General features: G+C 40.0%; 1 protein-coding gene across 2 annotated transcripts in view; it reads right to left on the minus strand.

The window, feature by feature from the left end:
* LOC109406017 (probable E3 ubiquitin-protein ligase HERC4) overlaps positions 1–15,708 on the minus strand; it is a 29,172-nt gene extending 13,464 nt beyond the window's left edge. The window contains exons 1-5 of one of the 2 annotated variants that reach the window (XM_019679067.3): positions 15,466–15,708; positions 6,637–6,760; positions 6,400–6,571; positions 5,514–5,907; positions 5,033–5,447 (exon numbers count right to left, since the gene is read on the minus strand). In XM_019679067.3, the coding sequence (XP_019534612.2) occupies positions 5,033–5,447; positions 5,514–5,907; positions 6,400–6,571; positions 6,637–6,705 (1,050 nt within the window). In that variant the 5' untranslated portion in view covers positions 6,706–6,760; positions 15,466–15,708. Of the gene's footprint in view, positions 1–5,032; positions 5,448–5,513; positions 5,908–6,384; positions 6,572–6,636; positions 6,761–15,465 lie in introns of both variants that reach the window. The other variant, XM_019679065.3, reaches the window with a different exon arrangement.
* Positions 15,709–20,910: the final 5,202 nt, after the last annotated feature.

The raw sequence follows: 20,910 nt of genomic DNA on the forward strand, positions 1-20,910 counted from the left end.
CACACCCGAAAATCCTGGAACATTCTTGAAAGGTCTCTAAAACCTCCTGGAAGCCCCTTGAAATATTTCTGGACGGCGGATTCGGTTCCCGTTCCGGTCGGGAAAAATTTCTCGACTCCCTGGGAATAGTTTATCATTGAATTTGCCTCACAATTAAGGTGGCCCACACTTATATGAAAAACAAAAATTTCGAAAAATGCCAAGTCTTACATCCTAAATCAGTTGTTTTGGACTCTCAGAAGCTATGTTCAAAATTTGAGCAAAATCGGTTGAGCCTAAGGGGGCGCTCAAAACGTTTGAAGTTTGTATGGGAAAACTTGGCCAAATGTATGCATAAATTTGAGGTTTTCGAATTTTGCCACTAGGTGGCGCTGTAAGCGTTCAATAATCAAACCCTTTGGTATTATTGTAGGTGACTATATGCCAAACAACTTTGCTGAAGACCGCAAGGTGATCAAACGTCTGTGAAAAAAGTTATACCCTTGGTAAAATGAGGATAAACTTTATTGTTATTTTTCAAATACATGTAAAGGAATAATATCAATAATGAAATCTCAATACTTTGCCTCACTTTGCCAAGGGTATAACTTTTTTCACAGCCTTCGGATCACTTCGCGGTCTTCGACAAAGTTGTTTGGCATATAGTCACCTACAATAATACCAAAGGGTTTGATTATTGAACGCTTACAGCGCCATCTAGCGGCAAAATTCGAAAACTTAAAATTTCTTCATACATTTGGCCAAGTTTTCCCATACAAACTTCAAGCGTTTTGAGCGCCCCCTTAGGCTCAACCGATTTTGCTCAAATTTTGAACGTAGCTTCTGGGAGTCCAAAACAACTGATTTAGTAGGTAAGACTTGGCATTTTTCGAAATTTTTGTTTTTCATATAAGTGTGGGCCACCCTACTCACAATATATAAATTCATGCAATGATAGGCAAAGAAAGCTCTTCAATTAATAACTATGGAAGTGCTCAAAGAACACTAAGTTGAAGCGAGGCAGACCAAGTCCCAGTGAGAACGTACAACCATAAAGAATAAGAGAGAAATAACTCCGCCTACACCTTGACACAAACTGGAAAACCTCTGAATATAGAACTCCTTCGATTCTCCCTGGAACGCACACAGGCGTAAATGGGCCAAATTCCCGGCCATAAGTCGAAAATTTTTTTTCAGGGTTTTCCAGAGTCTAATATTGTTTAAAGATAAATGAAGTAATACTTCATCATGTGGCAATCAATAAAATACTTTGGGATGCATATTTTTTAAGAATAAATGCCGAAATATGACGATTTTCTCTACTGTTTTTTTCATTTGCATCATAACTCTTAACTCATAACTCATAACTAAACTCATTGCGTTTTTCACTCAGTACTCCACGAACTTACTTTTATGTATAAAGTTGTGTTAAAATGCCATGTTTTAATAGAAAAATTCAAACTGATATATTCCACACGGCTTCTATCATCATGTTCAAACTCCTAAAATTTCAATCTATGATTAATTTTTGAGTTTTGATGTGTTTTCCAGGGCACTATAAAAGTTACCCCAAAATGAAAATGTGATTCCCAAAATATCTAGAAAAAGGTACAACATTTAATATGAGTTTAAGGGGCCGTTCAAAAATTGTGAAGATAGAACAATTGTTCAGCAAATTTCCCAATTATGACACCCCTTACAACTTTGCTGAAGACATAAACACGTTATCTACACTTATAATTGAATTTCTCACACTCTTCTAGGAGAATTTCTATGAAACGAGGTGGCCGTTGTTTCCAAACAACATTTTCCATGGAAATATAATTATTTTTCAGTTCTCTGTTGTCTAATAAAAATGTTCGACGCTTCGAGCGATTTTTGGGGGAGAAAATAAACGTTGTCCTTAGAGAGGTTATGAGCCTAGCCTTTAAGTGGATTAATATGGCTATTTATAATCCAAAATTCTTCCTCAATATCTAAATTCACAATTTTATCGCTAGTACATACATAATACACCATGAAAACGTGTTAAAACTTTTTGGCCATGAAATGGACCCTGTTACTCCAGTGTGGACTCCAATCGGACTGGAAAGGAACAACGGCCACCTATCATCCTTGTGCTCATCATTCTACCATGTAGAGTAGAAAAGTGAAAGCAGCAGAAAGGCAACCAGTTCGATAAAGCATAATAGAATACATGTAGGCACTGTACAATACTGTGTAGGTACAGCTGTCAATTGAAATCGCTCACGTGGACAATAGAGCTGTAAATTAGGTTAAGCGATTAAGAATAAAAAAAACTGATGTTGTTTCTTGAGTTTTTTCCTAGTTAAATATTTGACCCTGTGTACTTCAGGCCTAAGAGTCTATCATGGTCGAGCCCAGAAGCCAAGAACGAGGGGGAAAGCATACTTCAACGTCCATGCATACGAGAAGAAGTTCGGGTCATCTTATTCAACTAGCGGGCATCGGGTGGACTAGCCAGGGAAATCGAAGGCCATTAACTGCGAAGAAAAAAAGGATTGTTCAATGTGCAAATACCTATGATGCGCACGTTGCAAAAAAAAAAACACAGAATTCAAGCAATTGCCAACTTCACTGCTGCAAAGGTGGATGGCTATTAGCAACATCTACTTTGCACGCAAGGATATCCGCAAGCACACCTGGAGACATCCAATCGGCGAAGATTGCAGCCAAATCGACCATGTGCTCATGTGCTGGTAGATGGTCGACACTTCACGAACGTCATTGATGATAGAACTTTCAGGGATCCAAACATCGACGCAGATCACCGTCTCGTAGTTAGTAAGATTCGAGTTCAGTTTATTGACTGCATTGGACTCTAGGAACCGGCGATAGATGCATCTCAACATCCAGCGTTTTTAAGCAGACGGTACGGTAGCTGGGTAGCTGCCTATTAGCACAAGCTGGGCGAGCGGATAAATGAAATCAACGAGAGCGTTAATATCAACACTCTGTGGGAGCCTATTCAGAGGTAAACGAACGATAAGAATATCGCCAGAAGTCGGATGCGGATGCTGGTGTTGGGAAACAAGAGTAACCGAAAAGGGAACCCACCGCAAAAAGAAATGAGAGCATGAGGCCAGTGCTGCAGTGGTCTGCAAAACCTGGGAAGGTCTTGGAGTTTATCAATTCCATTGCACCTGACTGGGAGACGACGCGTCGTGGCAGTAGCTGATTACTTGACACATGGTAATTAGCTGGCTAGATGCGAATATCAAAACGGGACATGCCACAAAAGTTCAGCCTATTGGACGCAGTGGCTTAATTTCCCCAACAGGGGAGGAAAAAAAGAAAAAAAAAGAGGCCAGTGCTGAAAAATTCATTTCGTCATATCTAAATTCAACCGCCTACATTTCAGAAGTTGAACCTGAGAATATGGTATATGAAAAACTTGTGCGGCTAGACAAGTTCTGCAAGAAAGTCACGGAAAACCCGTTAGTTTTCGAATATTTAAGGTATTTAAATGGCACGGACTACCTTCGGAAAATGCCAATTATATTCACTGTGAATATCATTTGGCATATTTCAAAGGTAGTCCGTGACATTTACCTTAAATATTCGAAAAATATCGGTTTTTCCGTGACTTTCTTGCAGAACTGGTCTAGACGCACAAGTTTTTCATATACCATATTCTCAGGTTCAACTTCTAAAATGAGCTGTAGGTGGTTGAATTTAGATATGACGAAATGAATTTTTCAGCACTGTATGAGGCAATGTTAATGCTCAGGCGTAAGAGAGTATGGAACAAAATGATATGCGGAGGCTTCACAAAAACTGTTAATGACCTGTGGAGTGTGGACTCCAGCGGAAAACAGCGACTTCTCCCGTCATGTGAAAACATCGTGTTGGAAGCTTGCTGTCAGGAGAGAGCACTTCGAGGAATAGTTTTACGGTAGGAATGGAAGAGCGACAAACAGAATTCGAATCGAAGACGACCGACAGGCTGTGGAACCTCCAATGCTAGACGAGATCAAGTCGACCAAAAGAGGACTGAAAAACCAAAAGACTGCTGAAAAGAACAAACTCCCGGTTGAGCTTCTCAAACACATGTGAGCAGCTGTATCAACTCTTAAACCGTGTAAAATTGAAGATATGGGACGATGAGGAACTGCCTGCTTCGGCGGGTATCAAATTTGACGCAGTTTCAGCAAAACTGTGTATAACTGTGCTGTTGAACAGGCAAGAAATAAATAATACAACAATACAAGTATTCAAAGTTTTGTTCAAAGGAAAGAATACATAATACCCTCTCTGTAATGGTGAAAACGGAAAATTTATCTCATACAAATATCTAGTTCATTACTACCAATCTAATACTTCACCGATCGTGTCCTACTATTATTCATCCCGGGAGAATCGCTGGATGAACTCCCAGGAGGAACTCTGTAAGAAATGCTAGGAAAAATTCTTGCCGAAAACCCAAGCTGATCTCCAAATGAAATCTCTAGCCCTGCCTCGGGTAGAAACTCCGGAAGTAACTCTGAGTCATCCAGGGAATACCTCTGGAAGGAAATATTTATGAAACGTCAAGCAATTGGAGGGGGCCATCCCGGGCAAATTTCTACGGAGTAACTTCTGGAGAAATTCCAAGAGCATATTCTTCAGAAGTCTGGGGAAAAACTTCGCGAGAAATTCTGATAGTTTCTGCAGAAATTTATGAAGGAAGTATTTAAAAGAATCTCATAAAAAAAATCAGAGAGAAACATTCATACAAAGCCCGGAAGAACCTCTGAAAAATCACAGGAGAACTTGAATGCAAGAATGCAAGAAAGAATCATGTAAGAAATCACTGAATTGTTAAATTTCCGGATTCTCGCCGCTAATTCCGGATTCTCGTTAGATATCAGATCACAGAATACTACTACTACACCGCTAACTGTTACCAACTACATACCTACTAAAGTGTTGAGAAAATTACACAATTAAACAGTAATTTTACACCTAGAGGTTCATTGAGTTAAAGAGAGTGAAGCCAAGCATTTTTGGGCGGTTGCCGTGATGTTTCACTCTGAAGTCAATTACTACTTACCCAAGGCCCTCGTACGATCTGCGGTGTATTGTAGTTACTACTAACACCCACGCCCAGTTGTCCGACTCCGCCCAGCCCGAACCCGTAGATCTTCCCTCTGGACGGCACAAACGCCAACGTATGCCTCCGTCCGCACGCAATCTGCGTAATCTTACTGCCCATCAGCTCGAACACCATCCTCGGTAGAATCTCATTGCTACACGTGCCATGCCCCAACTGGCCAAACGTTCCCGCCCCGCATGTGAACACGCCACCCTCCTGCGTCAGAAAGGCGGAGAAATCATCGCCGCAACTGATGTAGCGAACCCCTAGATTCCTCAGGGTTTTCAGCTGCTGCGGGAAACACCGAGAAACGAGATCATTCAACCCCAACTGGCCGAACGTGTTCTTTCCCCAGCCGAATATTGCACCGGATCTGGAAAGAAAAAAGAGATCATCGAACGTTTCCCCGCATTAGCCACCGATCGAAACAAAATCTTACTTGGAAACGGCGAAACTGTGATTACCTCCGCAAGCAATGAACGCAATCGGAATCCCGGCAAGCGATTTCACCAGCGTCGGAGTGACGACCTTCTCGCTGGTCGTTCCCAATCCCAGCTGACCGTACCCGTTGGCACCCCACGAGAACAGTTCCCCACTGTTGGTCAGCGCCAGCGAGTGAAACTGTCCGGAAGCGATCTGGATCACCGTTTTCGTGGCGATCGTTTTCACCATTCGTGGTGTGGTGTAGGTCTGGAGATCGCTGTCGTGGCCCAGCTGTCCGATCGAGTTCGAACCCCAGCTGAACACTTGGCCCCAGTTGGTTAGGGCGAGCGAGTGCGTGGTTCCGCAGCTGACGTGCGTTATGATGTAATTTTCAAGGGACGAGATGAACTCTGTGGGTGGTTTTGGGAGTTGACAATTTCGATGAATGATTTTCATTTGTGCTCATTAGGTACCAAATATTAGTAAAAAAAAAATAGAATGAATATATGGTATGTGTGTTTGGTAAAACTAAAAAAGTCGGAGAATTCACAGAATGTCTACTGAACTACGGAAATGAAATTCCTAGTGTTTTAGCCGTTACGTACAAGCGTCAGAAGCTAAATCAAAAAGAGGGTAAACAAAACTTTCGACACGGTATCGACGCCCACCTTAGGGTCTTGTAAGCACGCTACGTAAAAGTTTTCGGATGAAGGTGTTCTTGATGTAGCCTTTCATAAGAACTTTTGAAGAATCCACCATGACTCAGCATGCAACTCAAAAGCCAACTACGCTACTACAGCAAAAACACAAAACTGGAAGTTCACAGGGTCGGGGATACGCATTCACGATCAGTCATGTCATGTGTGGTGGCAAAAAGAATTACATACTAAAGCGGCACGTACGTGGCCGTTTGTTAGGTAGGCAGTCCGTGTCGTGCCCCAGCTGTCCGTGGTCGTTGTTTCCGCAGGAGAACAGTTTCCCGTCCTTGGTCAGCAGCAGGGTGTGCGTGGTGCCACAGGCCGCCTGCTGAACGCTGGACGAATGGCACCAATCCATTTCACGGGGTAGTAGAATCTGGGGCAAGAAGGTGGAGGTTAATTTGTGTTGAGCTACAATTACTTAGTCTGTACGATCAATACCTGTTCATCCTCGATGCCACCGAGGCCCAGTTCGCCGTGGACAGTGTTACCCCAGCAGTAAACCGCCATACTGCTGCTTCGGTTCTAGCCGTTTGATCTCAACGTAGCCACGTTTGATTGCACACTGAAACAGAAATAATCATCGTTATATCATTGGAGTTGTCGTTTATTATTCATTTCTGGTTTTTGCGGTTTTATGTTTGGCTTATCTGAGTCTGCGGGAACTTGTGTACAACATATCGTCAATTATTGCATCATTTCGGGTGCGATCTCAACATATTGTTGATAATGAACAGACTGCATTGAGCTTTGACGTTTGACTTTGAGAACACTTCGAAATTTAATCGATTTAGAGTTCGGAAAATGGTTTCACGTGTATGGGTGAAGGGACGCGAGGTGTGCTTCGTTCCAGACAGCAGGCAACGACAGATATTGAATCTCTTCCGGTCTGCGATAGAGCAATGGATAGATGCATATGAATTGGTGAGCTCGTTCCATTCTATTTTGTTTTTTTCTTTAAATTAATTATTAAAAGGTTTTCTAAACTGTTTGCAGATGTAATATTTATGTATTTTTTGACAGCAAGTGTCAGCTTAGGACTAGCATTTTGTGAAACACTCAATCTCCTTCGACTTCAGTGCAATTTTTATTCTACTAGGTAAAGCCGAGCCCTTCGACTTTTCTTCATTCTTATATTTGACAGTTAGCGACCTTCTCGTGCGTGAGTTAAATATAACATGTCACATGCCGAGCCCTTCGGCTGCAGCTGGGACCTGCAGTTAGTAATTTGTTAGTTCGAATATATTCGCTATTTAGTAAACTGTGTTAGCTACTAACGTACCTTACATCAATTTTGCTCCGACGGCATAATGGACATTTGGTATAATTTCTAATTAGGCAAAATAAGGTCATTTGGCATAATGAAAGTTGTTCGAAAAGTAACGATCATTCGGTATAAATGACATTTGGCATTTTGCAAGTAAAAGAAAATCGAGTTAGATACTGTTTCGTTTTATTCCCACTATGTATTTTAATATTTTGATAGATACGGATTTAAGTTGGAATTAAAGAAGGGTGCATCATTATTGAAGTTTAAAATTGAATGAATGCATCAATAAAGAAGGGTGTATTCACAGACAAACAGACGTAACACTGGCAAAATCTTCATAGACCACCGTTTTAACGACCATTTTAAATCTTCATAGTTGTGGCCTTTACAACCAGAGACGCGTGTATTGTTTGTTTTGCGTTTGACATTTCACACTAGCGCCTTCTGCTGACGATGCCCACCAGATGATGATATTGTAAACTGGGCGATGGATTTCATCACATTTCGATTTATTTAGGAGAAAACACATCTTATTTGAAAGTTTAATTCTATATTCTGACAAATTGATGTATTACTATGTATTTTCAATTTTGGGAAAATGCTTTACTTTCTAACATCAGATGCAAAAGAAGGGTGCATCTCTATATCTTGCAAAATTATGCCGCATTTAATGTGAAGCGCCCTATAACCAACTGTAAAGGCGTAGATATTCAGCATGACCATGCTGAGGATGACGGGTTCGATTCTCGGTCGGTCCATGCACTTTTCGAAAAGGAAATTTCCTTGGCTTTTATTGAGCATAGAGTGAGTATCTTCGTGTCTGCCATACGACACACATATGATAGAGTGGGTCATCGTTTATATGGGAAAATGAAAAATTCAATGGTATCCCATCAGATCAAAGCTTTTTTGATCCCATTCAGGACCCAAATAAGTGTGCAAAATTTGGGCAGAATCGGTTATGTCTACGTTTTGCGCATCGCGTTTGAAGTTTGTATGGAGTTTTACATAGGAAAACACACTTTTTTGCATTTTTCTCATAACAAGCTCGAATTTTTCTGAAACCATGTAACCGATAAAAGGAAAACATAGCCTAGGGTGTCCTGAAAAACTATGTCGAAGACCGCGAAGTGATCTGATGCTTATGAAAAAAGTTATAGCGTTGGCGAAACAGCATGATTGTGTTGCTATTGTTATTCCTTTACATGTTAAAACATAAACACATGCATGTGGTTCGATGGTTAAAACTATTTTCACAAGCATCGGATCGCTTTGCGGTCTTCAACAAAGTTTTTCAGAACATCTTAGGCTATCATTTTACAGTATCGGTTAAAAAGTTTCAGACAAACTTTTCCAACTTATGACAAAAATGCAAAAAAGTTTGTTTTCCCATACAAAATCCCATACAAATTTCAATTGCAATGCGCAAAGTGTAGACGCAACCGATCGTGCTCAAATTTTGCACAGATACTCAACTCAGGACTCGAAACGGAACCAAAAAAGCTTTGATCTGAGAAAACGGTTCCGATGACCCACGCTAATATGCAACGTCACTGGCAGAGGATGTTCTCAATTAATAACTGTGGAAGCGTTCATATAACACTTAGCCAGGCTTGACAGAAACTCCCTCGCGAGAAAATGAGGGAGCGATTTTGGCGATTTTCTGAGGAGTGAAAATAAAACTCAGAAATCACAACGCAAATCCTCAACAGCACCGAGCGCGAGGGTGCCGCGCAGCGAGGAGTTCGTCCAACGCTCATAATTGCTTGTTGTGTTTCTCACGTCCACTCACACTCAAAAAGCTCTCGTGAGTTCCACTCCCACACAGAAAGACTCTCGAGGCGAAAATCGCACTCAAAAACCCGAAATAATCATCGGCTCTTTTTTCGTTCCCCTCTTCCTCGCTCAGTTTTTATTGCCTCTCTGGTTAAGGTTCGTTCGCTCCCTCGCGACGAGGCAAAAGCAAAACACCGCTCTAGAGCATGTTGCAAAACTCTTTTGATTTCGAGGAGGATTATCAAGCCTGCACTTAGCTGAGAAGCCGGCTTTGTCCCAGTGAGGCCGTCACGCCAAGAAGAAGATAGGACGAGGGCATAAATCTGAAAACTAAATGACGATTTTGTACTGAAAAAAAAAATGGAATGATTTGTCGTCTTCGCCTTAACCTTCTACTTCCGATGGTTAAGCGATTGTGCTAATTTTCCCCGAATGTCGGTTGCTCGAATTGTCGTTTCCTTGAATGGCTCGTTTCTCTGAAAGGCCCGTTTCCTTGAAAAGTACATTCATGTTTGAAATGATCATTTACCTCAAAATGTTCGTGATCATGGGGACTAGGCTGTTCAAAAAGTTATCCAACCATAATTTGACAACTCGTTAGGTTCAATTTGGTTCTATAAAGCATTGGCAGCAATGGAAAGAAGGAATCATAACACCATTATTTGTTAAGTACTGTTTCAGCCTATGGAAAAAGAAGGGTGATTCGGGGAAACGAAATTCGGGGAACCGACATTCAGGGAAAAGAAGTACAATCCTCTAAAGCACGATCGATTTTCGACGAACTCGAGACAAACGAAATTAGATGGATATGATGCAAAAAGCTAGGCAATTAGTTTTAGAATGTGATTGTAACCTCATATGGTTAATCAAATTGCTAACTGCTTGTTTCAATAGTGGAACTATTGATAAATAATGAACCTATTGATTTACAACTAAAATTGTTTAAATTGATTTCGAAAAAGTTAGCCGTTTTGCAATAACTTTTGTTTTTCTTGCACTTTTTACGGAAACGCTTTGTTGGCATAAAAATAATTGCGGCAAAGAAAGGGTTAAGTGACTCAACGATTCAAATTTACAGTTTAAATGAGAACAATTGATAACGATTAATGTGATATGTCTGTTTTAATGTGGTACTTCTAATCAAAATTTGAGATGTTATACCAGCTATCTTGTCAGCTATAGTAACAGTATTGTGTGGAGATTGGTTTGCCTAATAGCTAGTAAAAATTCGATTATAATTTAAAAAAATGTTGAATATTCTTGAAGTTATGTCAAGGATTTACAGAGAGAATACATGGAGTGAAGATGTGTTATTTCGTGTCCAAGATTGTATCGGCCCTGTCTATACATGGCCTTTGTATATTAAACACATTTTAAGATCGAAAGCATTTCGTTACCACGAGAGAATAAAATTGACAACGTTTTTCTTCATAAACGGCTTCCGAGACCATGAAGGCTGGCTTGAATTCGTCGTTCGAATTAAAGGTGCTCATAGTCGAAAATATCACATTGATCTGAAAAACCTGTTCAATTATTTTTTCCACGACGATGTCCAGTGCAAATATTTCTCTTATTGTTTAACTAACAAAAGATATGAGTTCTTAAATGGCAACCCAAAGGTATCCAGAAACTTGTAAATAAATACAACAATAGCAGAATTAATAACAAGGTTCGTATAAAGACATTTGTAATCGACTAGTTTGTATCTAGATTGTCTATAGACCTTTTCATTTTATACCTGGCAATTTTCTCTTTAGCCTCTCACCATCTCTCTCAGATTCTCTCTTGTTCCATAATTATTAATGCCACTCGACTAGTTGAATTGATAGCGCAGTTCTTTCTCTATCAAGAAGCCGGAGTGAAAAGTTGTACGATGTCTCATACGGAGGATAACATGTTGGAATATGATGACAGCCAATCCGACGAACCATCCCGAGAGATTCTCCGAACTTCGAAAGGGAAAGATGTGCTGACCTATGAAGGATTTACTCATTATGCTTATTAGACCGGTAAGTAGAAATTACATGTCAAAATGATGGAACACGTGTTGATTGAGGTTATTTTTTTCTTGCGGAGGTCAGCATGCTTTAGCAAGCCAGGCCTGCGTTCGTGATATTATTTCTTTCAATTTGTGCTTTTTAAGCTTTTTCAATACAACTATGTAAAATAATGCAAACATAACATTTGTCTTTACCGAACCGAATCGAGAAAGATGCAGTAAACGGATTGTCGTGATCAAACTCGCTACCCTATCACCAGTGGGAAGCGATGCGCAAGTTGCTTAACATGGATGAAGAATGATATTGAGCGATCGAAGCGGCTATTATCATAATTAGAAGAGAATTTGTGCATGTAATCCAGTGTATCGTTGGTGAAATGCTAGATTAGCAAAGAAAATAAGACACATTTTTTTGAAAACATCAAAAAGTCGTATGCACAATATCACTCGTATCACTCACGAATCACATCATCGCTTGATCGCTTGCGATGCGAATGTGGACGAATGAATAATTTCCAAGTGTGGCTTCCACCCGTTCAAACATACAAACTAAAGCGACGACCGTTCGCTGCTGACTGGCTTCGAATGTGGAAGAAGATGCAAAGTGGAAATCAGGAACCCTGCCTTCAGGAATTCCTCCTGGAATCCTCTCTGAAACTTCTCCAGAAATTAATCCAAGACTTCTCTCCCAGGAGCTGTTTAGAGATTTCGATTTAGAATTCATCTTGGGATTGCTTCCGAGATTCCTCCTGGGGTTTGTTCAGGAACTCTGTCAGGGATTCCTTCAGGAAGTACTACAGGGATTCTTTAAAGAGTTCCGCACAAATTTCCCAAACGAAGGAGAACGTGCCTCTGGAGCCGACCTACTAATACCGGAAGAGTTCCTCTACGTACTCTTTTTTGGATTCCTTCAGGATTTCCTCAGGAATTTCAACGGCTTCTTCACAACTTCGATTTCTTTAGTACTTCCTCGTGGGATTTCTTCAGAAACTCTTCTTCAAAAATTGATCCTCGTATTTCTTCAGGAATTCTTCCTGGGGTTCCTCCAAGAAATCTTCCAGGGAATTTGCCAAATATTCATCCGGGAATTCTTCAAACATTCCTTTTGGAATTCCTGCGTGGATTGCTCTAAAATTTCCTCAAGAGATTTCTCTAGGAATTCCTCCAGAGATTCCTAAAAACAGGGATGGCATGCTCCTCAGTGTGAATGCAAGTGTGCGCGGTTTTAATATGAAAATGAGCTGCACTGTGCACATTTTCAGTGCGGAATGCCATCCCTGCCTAAAAGTATTCCTCCAGAAATGCATTCAGGGATTCCTCAAGGGATTCCTCCCAAAAGTGATCCATTGGTTCTTCAAGGAAATTTTCTTGGAATTCCTCCAAGAACTTCTGTAGGGATTCCTCGTGGAATTTATACATGAATTCCTCTAAAGATTTGTCAAGGAAATTCTCTAGAGATTCCTCCAGGAATTTCTCCAGATATTCCTCCAGGGATTTCTATAGGGAACCCACCAGGGATTCCTTTATGATTTCATTCAAGGACTCCTCCAGGAATACCTTCAAGAATTCCTCCAGGAATTACCCCCGGAATTTCTTCAGATATTCCTCCATGAATTGATCCAGGATTTTTTCCAGAAATAACTACAACAATTTCTCCAAAAAAACCTCTAGGGATTCATTCAGAAAATTCTCCCGGAATTTCATCCAGAATTATTCCAAGAATTCTTACAGGGATTCCTGCATGAATTCCTCTAGGAATTCCTTCAAGGATTTCTCCAGGAATCCTCCAGGAAATGCTTCAGGAATTCCCCCAGGAATTTCTCCCGGAATTTATCCATATTCCTCCATGATTTCTCCCAGGAATTTCTTCAGGAACACCTCCAGGAATCCTACCAAGAATTTCGCCAGAAATTACCCCAGGTATTTCTTCAAGAATTCCTCCAGAAATTTATCCAGGTCTAGGAATTTCCTCGGGAATTCCTCCAGGAAATCCTCCATGGATTCCATTCAGGAATTTACTCTGGGATTCCCCCTGGAATTTTCCCAGGGATTTCTCCGGGAACTCTTACAGGATTTCCTCCATGAGTTTATCCAGAAATTTTTCTACAAGAGATTCTTTCAGGAATTCCTCTGGGGATTCCTTGAAGAATTTCTTCAGAAATTTGTCCAGGGATTCCTTTTAAGATTCTTCCAGATTCCTCCGCGATGATTCCTTCAGAAGTACCTCCAAGAATTCCTCCAGAAATTCCTTTGCGAAACCCTATAGGAAATTTATATAGGATTCTTTTTCAGAAACTTCTCCAGGGATTCCTCCCAGAATTCCTCTAGATTCCCCCTGGAATTCATTCAGGGATTCCTCCAGGAATTCTTCCGAGGATAATTCTAAGGAATTTCTCCAAAAATTTCTCTAGGGGTTTCTCCAGTAATTCCTCCTAAAATTCCTTCAGAAATTGCTTCAGGGATTCCTCCAGGGATTTTTCTAAGAATTCCCCCAGGAATTCTTCCAAGAATTGCCCCAGAAATTCGTCCAAGAGATTCTTCAAAAATTTCTTTAAAGATTCTTTCAGGAATTTCCCAAGAGGTTTCTTCAGAAATTTTTCCAAGATTTCCTCTAGGGAATCCTCCAGGAATTCATCGAGGGATTCCTTGAGGATTTCTTCCATGGGTTTGCTGCAGGAATTCATCCAGGAATTTGTTCAGGGAGTCCTCCAGGAATACCTCTTGGAAGTCCTACAGGGATTCCTACAGGGTTTCCTCCAGTAATTTTCTTAGGAATCCCTTCAGAGATTTCTCAAGGAATTCATCTAGGGATTGCTCCAGGAATTCTACCAGAGGTCCCTCCCAGAGTTCCTCTATAAGTTCCACCAGAATTCATTTAGGAATTTATTCAGGGGTTGCTCCAGGTATTCATCCAGGAATTTCTCCAAGGATGCCTCAAGGAAATCCTCAAAATATTGTTTCAGAAATTCCTCCAATGATTCCTCCGAGAATTCCTCTAGCGATTTCTCCAGGAATTCCTTCAGGTATACTTCCATAAATTGCTAAAGGAATTCCGTCAAGAATTTGTCCAGAAGTTCTTCCAGGATTTCCTATAGCGATTCCTCAAGGAGTTGCTTCAGGGATATCTCCAGGAATTCGTCCAGAAATTTGTCTAGGAATTCGATTTCTTCAGAAATTCCTCCAGGGATTGCTTCCACAGTTGCTCTAGAATTCCTCCTTTCAGAAATTGCTCCAGGAATACCTGTAGTGATTCCCCCCTCTAGCTACGCCAATGAAGCCACGGGCTGAAAATCTTCCGAAAAACCTAATATCAATATTTTTAGTACGTTATCACAACCTGGTAGTAAGTCAAGGAAAAAACAATAGTAAAAGTTTGGAAAACATTAGAAAATTGGACATTAGGCCTACAATTTTACGTGTTAATCTGTTATTACATAATTAAAATATCAATTAATCATTATATTTGCTTATCGACATTACTATCTTGTAAATAGAAACTAACGTATTGTTCGAGAATTGAAGTGATTAATTGTATGATATCTATTTGAACCAAAAGAAATTTTTCTTTCAGTTATCGAGGCAACTCTGTAAACAATTTACATTTCCTGCTGCGGAAAGAACCAGTAGCCTACGTCGCAGTATTCCCCCCTCGACATTCTGCTTCCCAGTTACGCCAATGTTTACTGATTAGCTCAACATAGGCATCGCAAATTCACTTTCATTTTACGGTACTTAGGTAGTAGACTAATACCTAGGGGAAATTACCTATTCTAGGCCGTTTTGTTCTCTTCGTCTTGGGGGGTTTTTTGAAACCTATTGAACTCAGAGTTGGCCTCAAATCCTTCCCAACCAATATGAATTAGATGGCCAAGTTTCAGGCAATTTGGCTGACAAAAACCCCCCATGACGAAGAGAACAAACCTGCCGATAATACCCAATGTTACCCTAGTACAAAGTGAAAATCAATACTCGGCTGGATCAGCAGGAAAACAAGGATGACGTTGCTTATCTCCGTTGATATCGCGCCGCGTGAAGTAACGACAAAAAACTCGAATGAGTTGCATTAAAAAAGTTCATTCTAGAACGATCTTCTCTGTGCGATCCGATCGCAGCCTTGTCCGGATGTCGTAGCAGGAAGGCCGCCGCGTAGGAGCATGCATGGAAAGGTCGCGAACGATACGCGACACAGGGGGAAGGAAAAAAAAATATCAGAGCCAAAACAAACCTGTTATTGTTTGCTCGCCAGATTGTGACGAAGGATGTTCTCTTATCTTGCAGCACTATTGACGCACATTTATCGGCAAGTTTTGCGATGATTCACTTTTAAACACTCCCGAGAGCAACAATTTAAGATGGAATTGATAAATTTTCACCGAAAATCCAATTAAATTCACTGCACAAGAAGAGCGACGACGAGTCGATTGTGTTGTGGAAGTTTCTGCGATCTGACAGTTTGCTTTCGAGCGGTACATTTAACAGTGGCCTAAGAAGAAAAGTATAGATTTTTCGCAAAACAATCTGGAATTCCAGTAAAACTCTGGAACTCCAGTAAATCTGTCGTAAAAATGAATTAAACTTTTAAGCGAAACCGTTCCTTAAATATTTGAATTCGTTTCAATTTACCGTTCATTATTTCTATTCATATTGCCGTTTTTGAATTTCTATTTCTATTGCCGTTTTTGAAATGAGTACTTATCAAAACAACGGCTCGATTCGGCTCCGACATCGCCGCACACACATGCAGTTGTTTAGAAAAAAGTGCATCGCTTATGCACTTTTGTTGCATCGCGGCGAGAGTGTGTGCGCGGTTTGTTTACATTTTGAGTGCGGGTTCGGCCATTCGAAGCAGCAACGGTTGGTTAAAGTGTCTCGAGTATACCAAAGTGGCAAATCGGCTGTTCCAATTTTGACGTTTCTCCTCTTTGTTATTCCAGACTCGTTACGGTTGGTGCGAATCTGAGAGTGCGAATCTGTGAGATGTGAAAAATGGTGTGAAGCCGTCGAATCTTGCCTCGAATGCTCTTCACAGCAGTTTCCAGGGTCGTAGCCGGGTTTTATTTCGGTTTTCGAAGAATATTCGATTTGAAGGCATTTAACACGACGAATTAAAACCGACAAGAATTCGAATGACCCTCAATTGGCTTCTTTAACGGTGTTGAGATAACTCGATATTCTTAATCTGCATGTCAAACTGAGCCACAATCCAAATTTTCATGAATTTTAGTGCCCGGGAACCTATTTAAAAATCCATTTGAAGTTTGTATGGGAGCGATTTGTCGAATCACCCCTCGTCGCAGTTTGTACTGGACGGAGCTGTCAAACAGTTGCCCAGCTGTCAAAGGGTGATTTCAAAAAATCTCTATGAAATTGGTTTTAGGTAACAAAATAAAGTCCTAAAAACCTGAAAAAAATCATAGAGGCTCAGAAAAAGGTGCTTTTTTGAATAAAATAAAAACAAAACACTTCATTTTTCTTAATTTAAAAACCCAATTGGGGTTTTAAATTTACAAAAATGTATTGATTTTTTGATTTTATTCGAAAGAGCACCTTTTTCTGAGCCACTATGATTTTTTTCAGATTTTTAAAACTTTGTTTTGGTACCTAAAATCAATTTCAAAGAGATTTTTAGAAATCACCTTTTGACAGCTGGGCAACTGTTTGACAGCTCCGCTCAGTACAAACTGCGACGAGTGGTAATTCGACAAATCGCTCCCATACAAACTTCAAAATGATTTTTAAATAGGTTCCCGGGCACCAAAATTCATGAAAATTTGAATTTCGGCTCAGTTTGGCATGCAGATTCAGAATATCAAATTATCTCAACATCGTTAAAGAAGCCAATTGTAGAGGCGCTAGGCGAGATGAGGAGAAAATCGTTTGTTTACATCAAAAATTCAATTTTTCGTCTTCAAAATTAACCAATATTTTGCCTTGGTAGTTGCTATTTTCTATTGGCGAAGGCTTCCATTATCATCATTCTTGATGCCCACCCGGATAAAAAATGACCATTCATGGTAAATATTATTAATATATGACTGCTTTTATTGTTTACAATAAAACACACAGTAGATATATGGTTACTTTTTACAATAGAAATCAATTCGATGGATTTTCAAAATCAAAACGGTTTTATCAAAGAGATAAGTTGTGCTATATCATCTGCATATATGGAGGCTATGCCACAGACAAACAGACGTAACACTTGCCAAATTTCCATCGACCACGCTTTTAACGATCACTTTAAATTTTCATTGTTAAGGCTTTCACAACCAGAGGCGCGCGCATCGTTTTTCTATGCGTTTGACGTTTCACACTAGCACCTTTTGTTGACGATATTGCATAGCACAGTGATTCGTGCAACTTTTCCACCAGGTGATGATAGTGTGAACTGGGCGATGGATTTCCATGAAAATCGTTCAAGGTGTTACGTCTGTTTGTCTGTGGCCTTTACTTGTAATAGGATAATAAACTAATGTATGCATGTCAGAAATAGTTTCATTAGATCCATACTTGTAAATTAGAGAATGCGAGATTGACTTCACATCAATGACGATAGCTTAGGCCATCCAAATCATTCTGGAGTTAAGGACAAGGTATTTGGAGTACATAGCTCAAAATTTCTAGAGCACTGTTTTTTAGAACCGTTGAACGGATTTGGATGAAAATGCATCACGCTAATTGTTCAGTTGTTGTCAATAGCGTGATACATTTTAACCCAAATCCGTTCAACGGTTCTAAAAAACGGTGCTCTAGAAATTTATAGAGCAATGTACTCCAGATACCTTGTCCTTAAGGGCTTTATATGTACACTCGTAACAATGCACCGTTTACATTTAAAACATAGTATAGTGCGTTCTGGTGGTAATAGAAGATCAGTTGAATCATATGATACTTGTATATACATCATAGGGGCATCCTGAATCATCCCAACTATTCTGAAGTTGAAATATATGGTTTCAATTTTGATTGGTCTATCAACAGAGGTGCACAAATCCAGACCAACAATTGAAAAGGCCACATCAACATTGCGTAAACAAACACGTTTCTGTCGACTTGATGCCTTCTGAGATCCACCCACACATCTCACCACACTCAGAAATAAAAGTATACATGGAATTACTATTATTTATGCATTTTGTATCCGCATCTCTCTCACTCTCTTTCTGTTTTCATGCTATCTGCCGTTTAGCCTGGGTTGAAGAGAAGTGTTTCGTCAACCCAGGCGAAGCACCAGATAGCATGAAAACAGAAAGAGAGTGAGAGAGATGCGGATACAAAATGCATAAATAATAGTAATTCCGTGTATACTTTTATTTCTGAGTGCACCACTATCAGAAAGCTTGTTGTTTGCGCTTTCTGTTAGTGGTGGAGAGGTGTGTGGGTGGAGTTCAAAAGGCTTCAAGTCGATAGAAACATGTTTGTTTACAAAATGTTGTTGGTCTGGAAATATCAGAATTTACCCATTTGAGTCATACATGCAATACAAGCCATTGAAGAAAGCGCAGGGATATCTGAGGTTACCTATAATATTATGTGTTTAAGGCCTTCAAATCTACACTCGTAACAAAGCATCGTGCACACCCACAACTTAGTACAGTGTATTTAGTAGACACGTTTTCCCATACTAAATTCGATACAAATTTCTATCGCAATGCGGAATAGGGGGATGAAACCCATCGCTCCCAAATTTTGCACAGTTGCTTTGGACGCTAAAAGGAATCAAAATAACCCAAGTAACCAAAAGTTCTGCTTCCCATCAGGGATGGCATGCTCCTCAGTGTGAGTGCAAGTGTGTGCGATTTTAAAATGAAAATGAGCTGCACTGTGCACATTTTCAGTGCGGAATGCCATCCCTGCTTCCCATGACAAAATGCACTTTCAAGTTCCGCGAAGTTCAGATAAAGTTCCAAATGGAACTTTCTGGCTGCTTAAAAGGCTAACGATGAGCCTTGCTGGAACTTCGGTCACAAGTTCCGGCAAGGCTCATTGTTAGCCTCTTAAGCAGCCAGAAAATTCCATTCGGAACTTTACCTGAACCTCGCTGAACTTTAAAGCTGCTTAAGATGCTACTCGGAACTTTATCGGAACTTTCAAGTCATAGAAGTTCAGTTAAGTAGCATTGTGTTTCAATGAAGATTAAATTTATTTCTTTTACAGAAAACAACCGTTTTAGCATACACGAATAAAATACAAATATGAATTTATCAAACCAATGAATACTAGGCTTGAGCAAAAAAAAAAATTGCCGCCCATCGGATTCGAACCGATAGTCGCTGCGTGAGAACCCTACGCTCTACCACAGTACTAAAGTTGCGATTGAGTGAACAGCATCTAAAGTCTGATTTGAATCGATTTTCTGTCGGCAGCTAGTTTTGCACATTTGTACAGAAGTGAAGTTACACTAAAAATAATTCGCATCTAGGGAATCGCGCCACTTGGGCGGTGGCTTCTATTTTCGTCTGTTTTCCACTATAACTCAGTCAAATTTGAACCAATTGACACAATTTTTGGAATGCAGTGAGATAGGTATAGTATCTACCCGTGTACAGCATTTCAAGTCAATTGGTTCAAAATTGACTGATATAGCGGAAAACAGACGAATATAGAAGCCACTGCCCAAGTAGCGCGATACCCTAGTTTGTAAATGCCGCGCACATAGATTTTTGCAATCAAGCTTTGCACATAAATTGCACTGGCATTGCACATAGAACCAGATTTCTAGCTCATATTAGTTTCTATTTGCAATGCACATAAATAATAAAGGTTCGTACTTTTTAATTTTGAAGGTAAGCCTATTGAATTTTATATGTCATCACAAATAAATCCTATATGTGATTTTTTAGAAAATAAATAATTCAGACTAATTAATTTATGATGAAAAATGTATTTTGAACTGGATATAAAACTATGGTGATTGCGAGGTTGATTGCATGGATGTTTCCAAAAGCGATGTTTCGGTGATAGAGCTTTCCAGTGCAATCCAGCAGGGTTTGTCCGGTCCAAACGAAAATTTCTGCCAAATCTTCCGGAAGTTCGTCTGTGGTCACCGTGCTTTGACGCGCTGTAACCTCGACCTGGATCTGATGGCATATTTTGATTACATTACGTAAAGAAAATGATTAAAATACGTTAGGTACCTTAAAAAAAACTGCAAAAATTCGACCGGGAGACTTCAAATAGCGACCGTAAACTCCGTAAACTCGGCCAGCAACAAAAATCTTGCTCCACCATTTTTCCGTTAATGAAATGTTTTGAACGTTTTGAAATATCAATCGATACACTCAAAATTTATATTCATTTAACATAGGTTGTAAATGTATCATTTTTAGAATTTATAGCTGTGCATATGAAAAATATGTGCAACTCAATTATATTTAATGCACACACTTTAAAATCTAAATGCCGCACATAAAATGAGGATTTGAGCCACCGATTCGTTTTTATCTACTTCGCGCACATAAAAACTAATGGAGTTTTCATTTCAGTGTAGCTTGACTCTTCAGCAGCGCAGCGGTAAGTTGGCAGGCTATCACGCAGGAGGATCCAGTTCAAATCTACATAGCAGCGACATGTGTGAAAATATAATTATCAGAAGCAATTTGCAGACATGAATCACAAACCCACCAAACTGTGGGCTGTGATTCTGGAAAACACATGTATGTATCTGCAA

The sequence above is a fragment of the Aedes albopictus genome, chromosome 2 (assembly GCF_035046485.1).
Source record: "Aedes albopictus strain Foshan chromosome 2, AalbF5, whole genome shotgun sequence".
NCBI classification, from domain to species: Eukaryota; Metazoa; Arthropoda; class Insecta; order Diptera; family Culicidae; genus Aedes; species Aedes albopictus.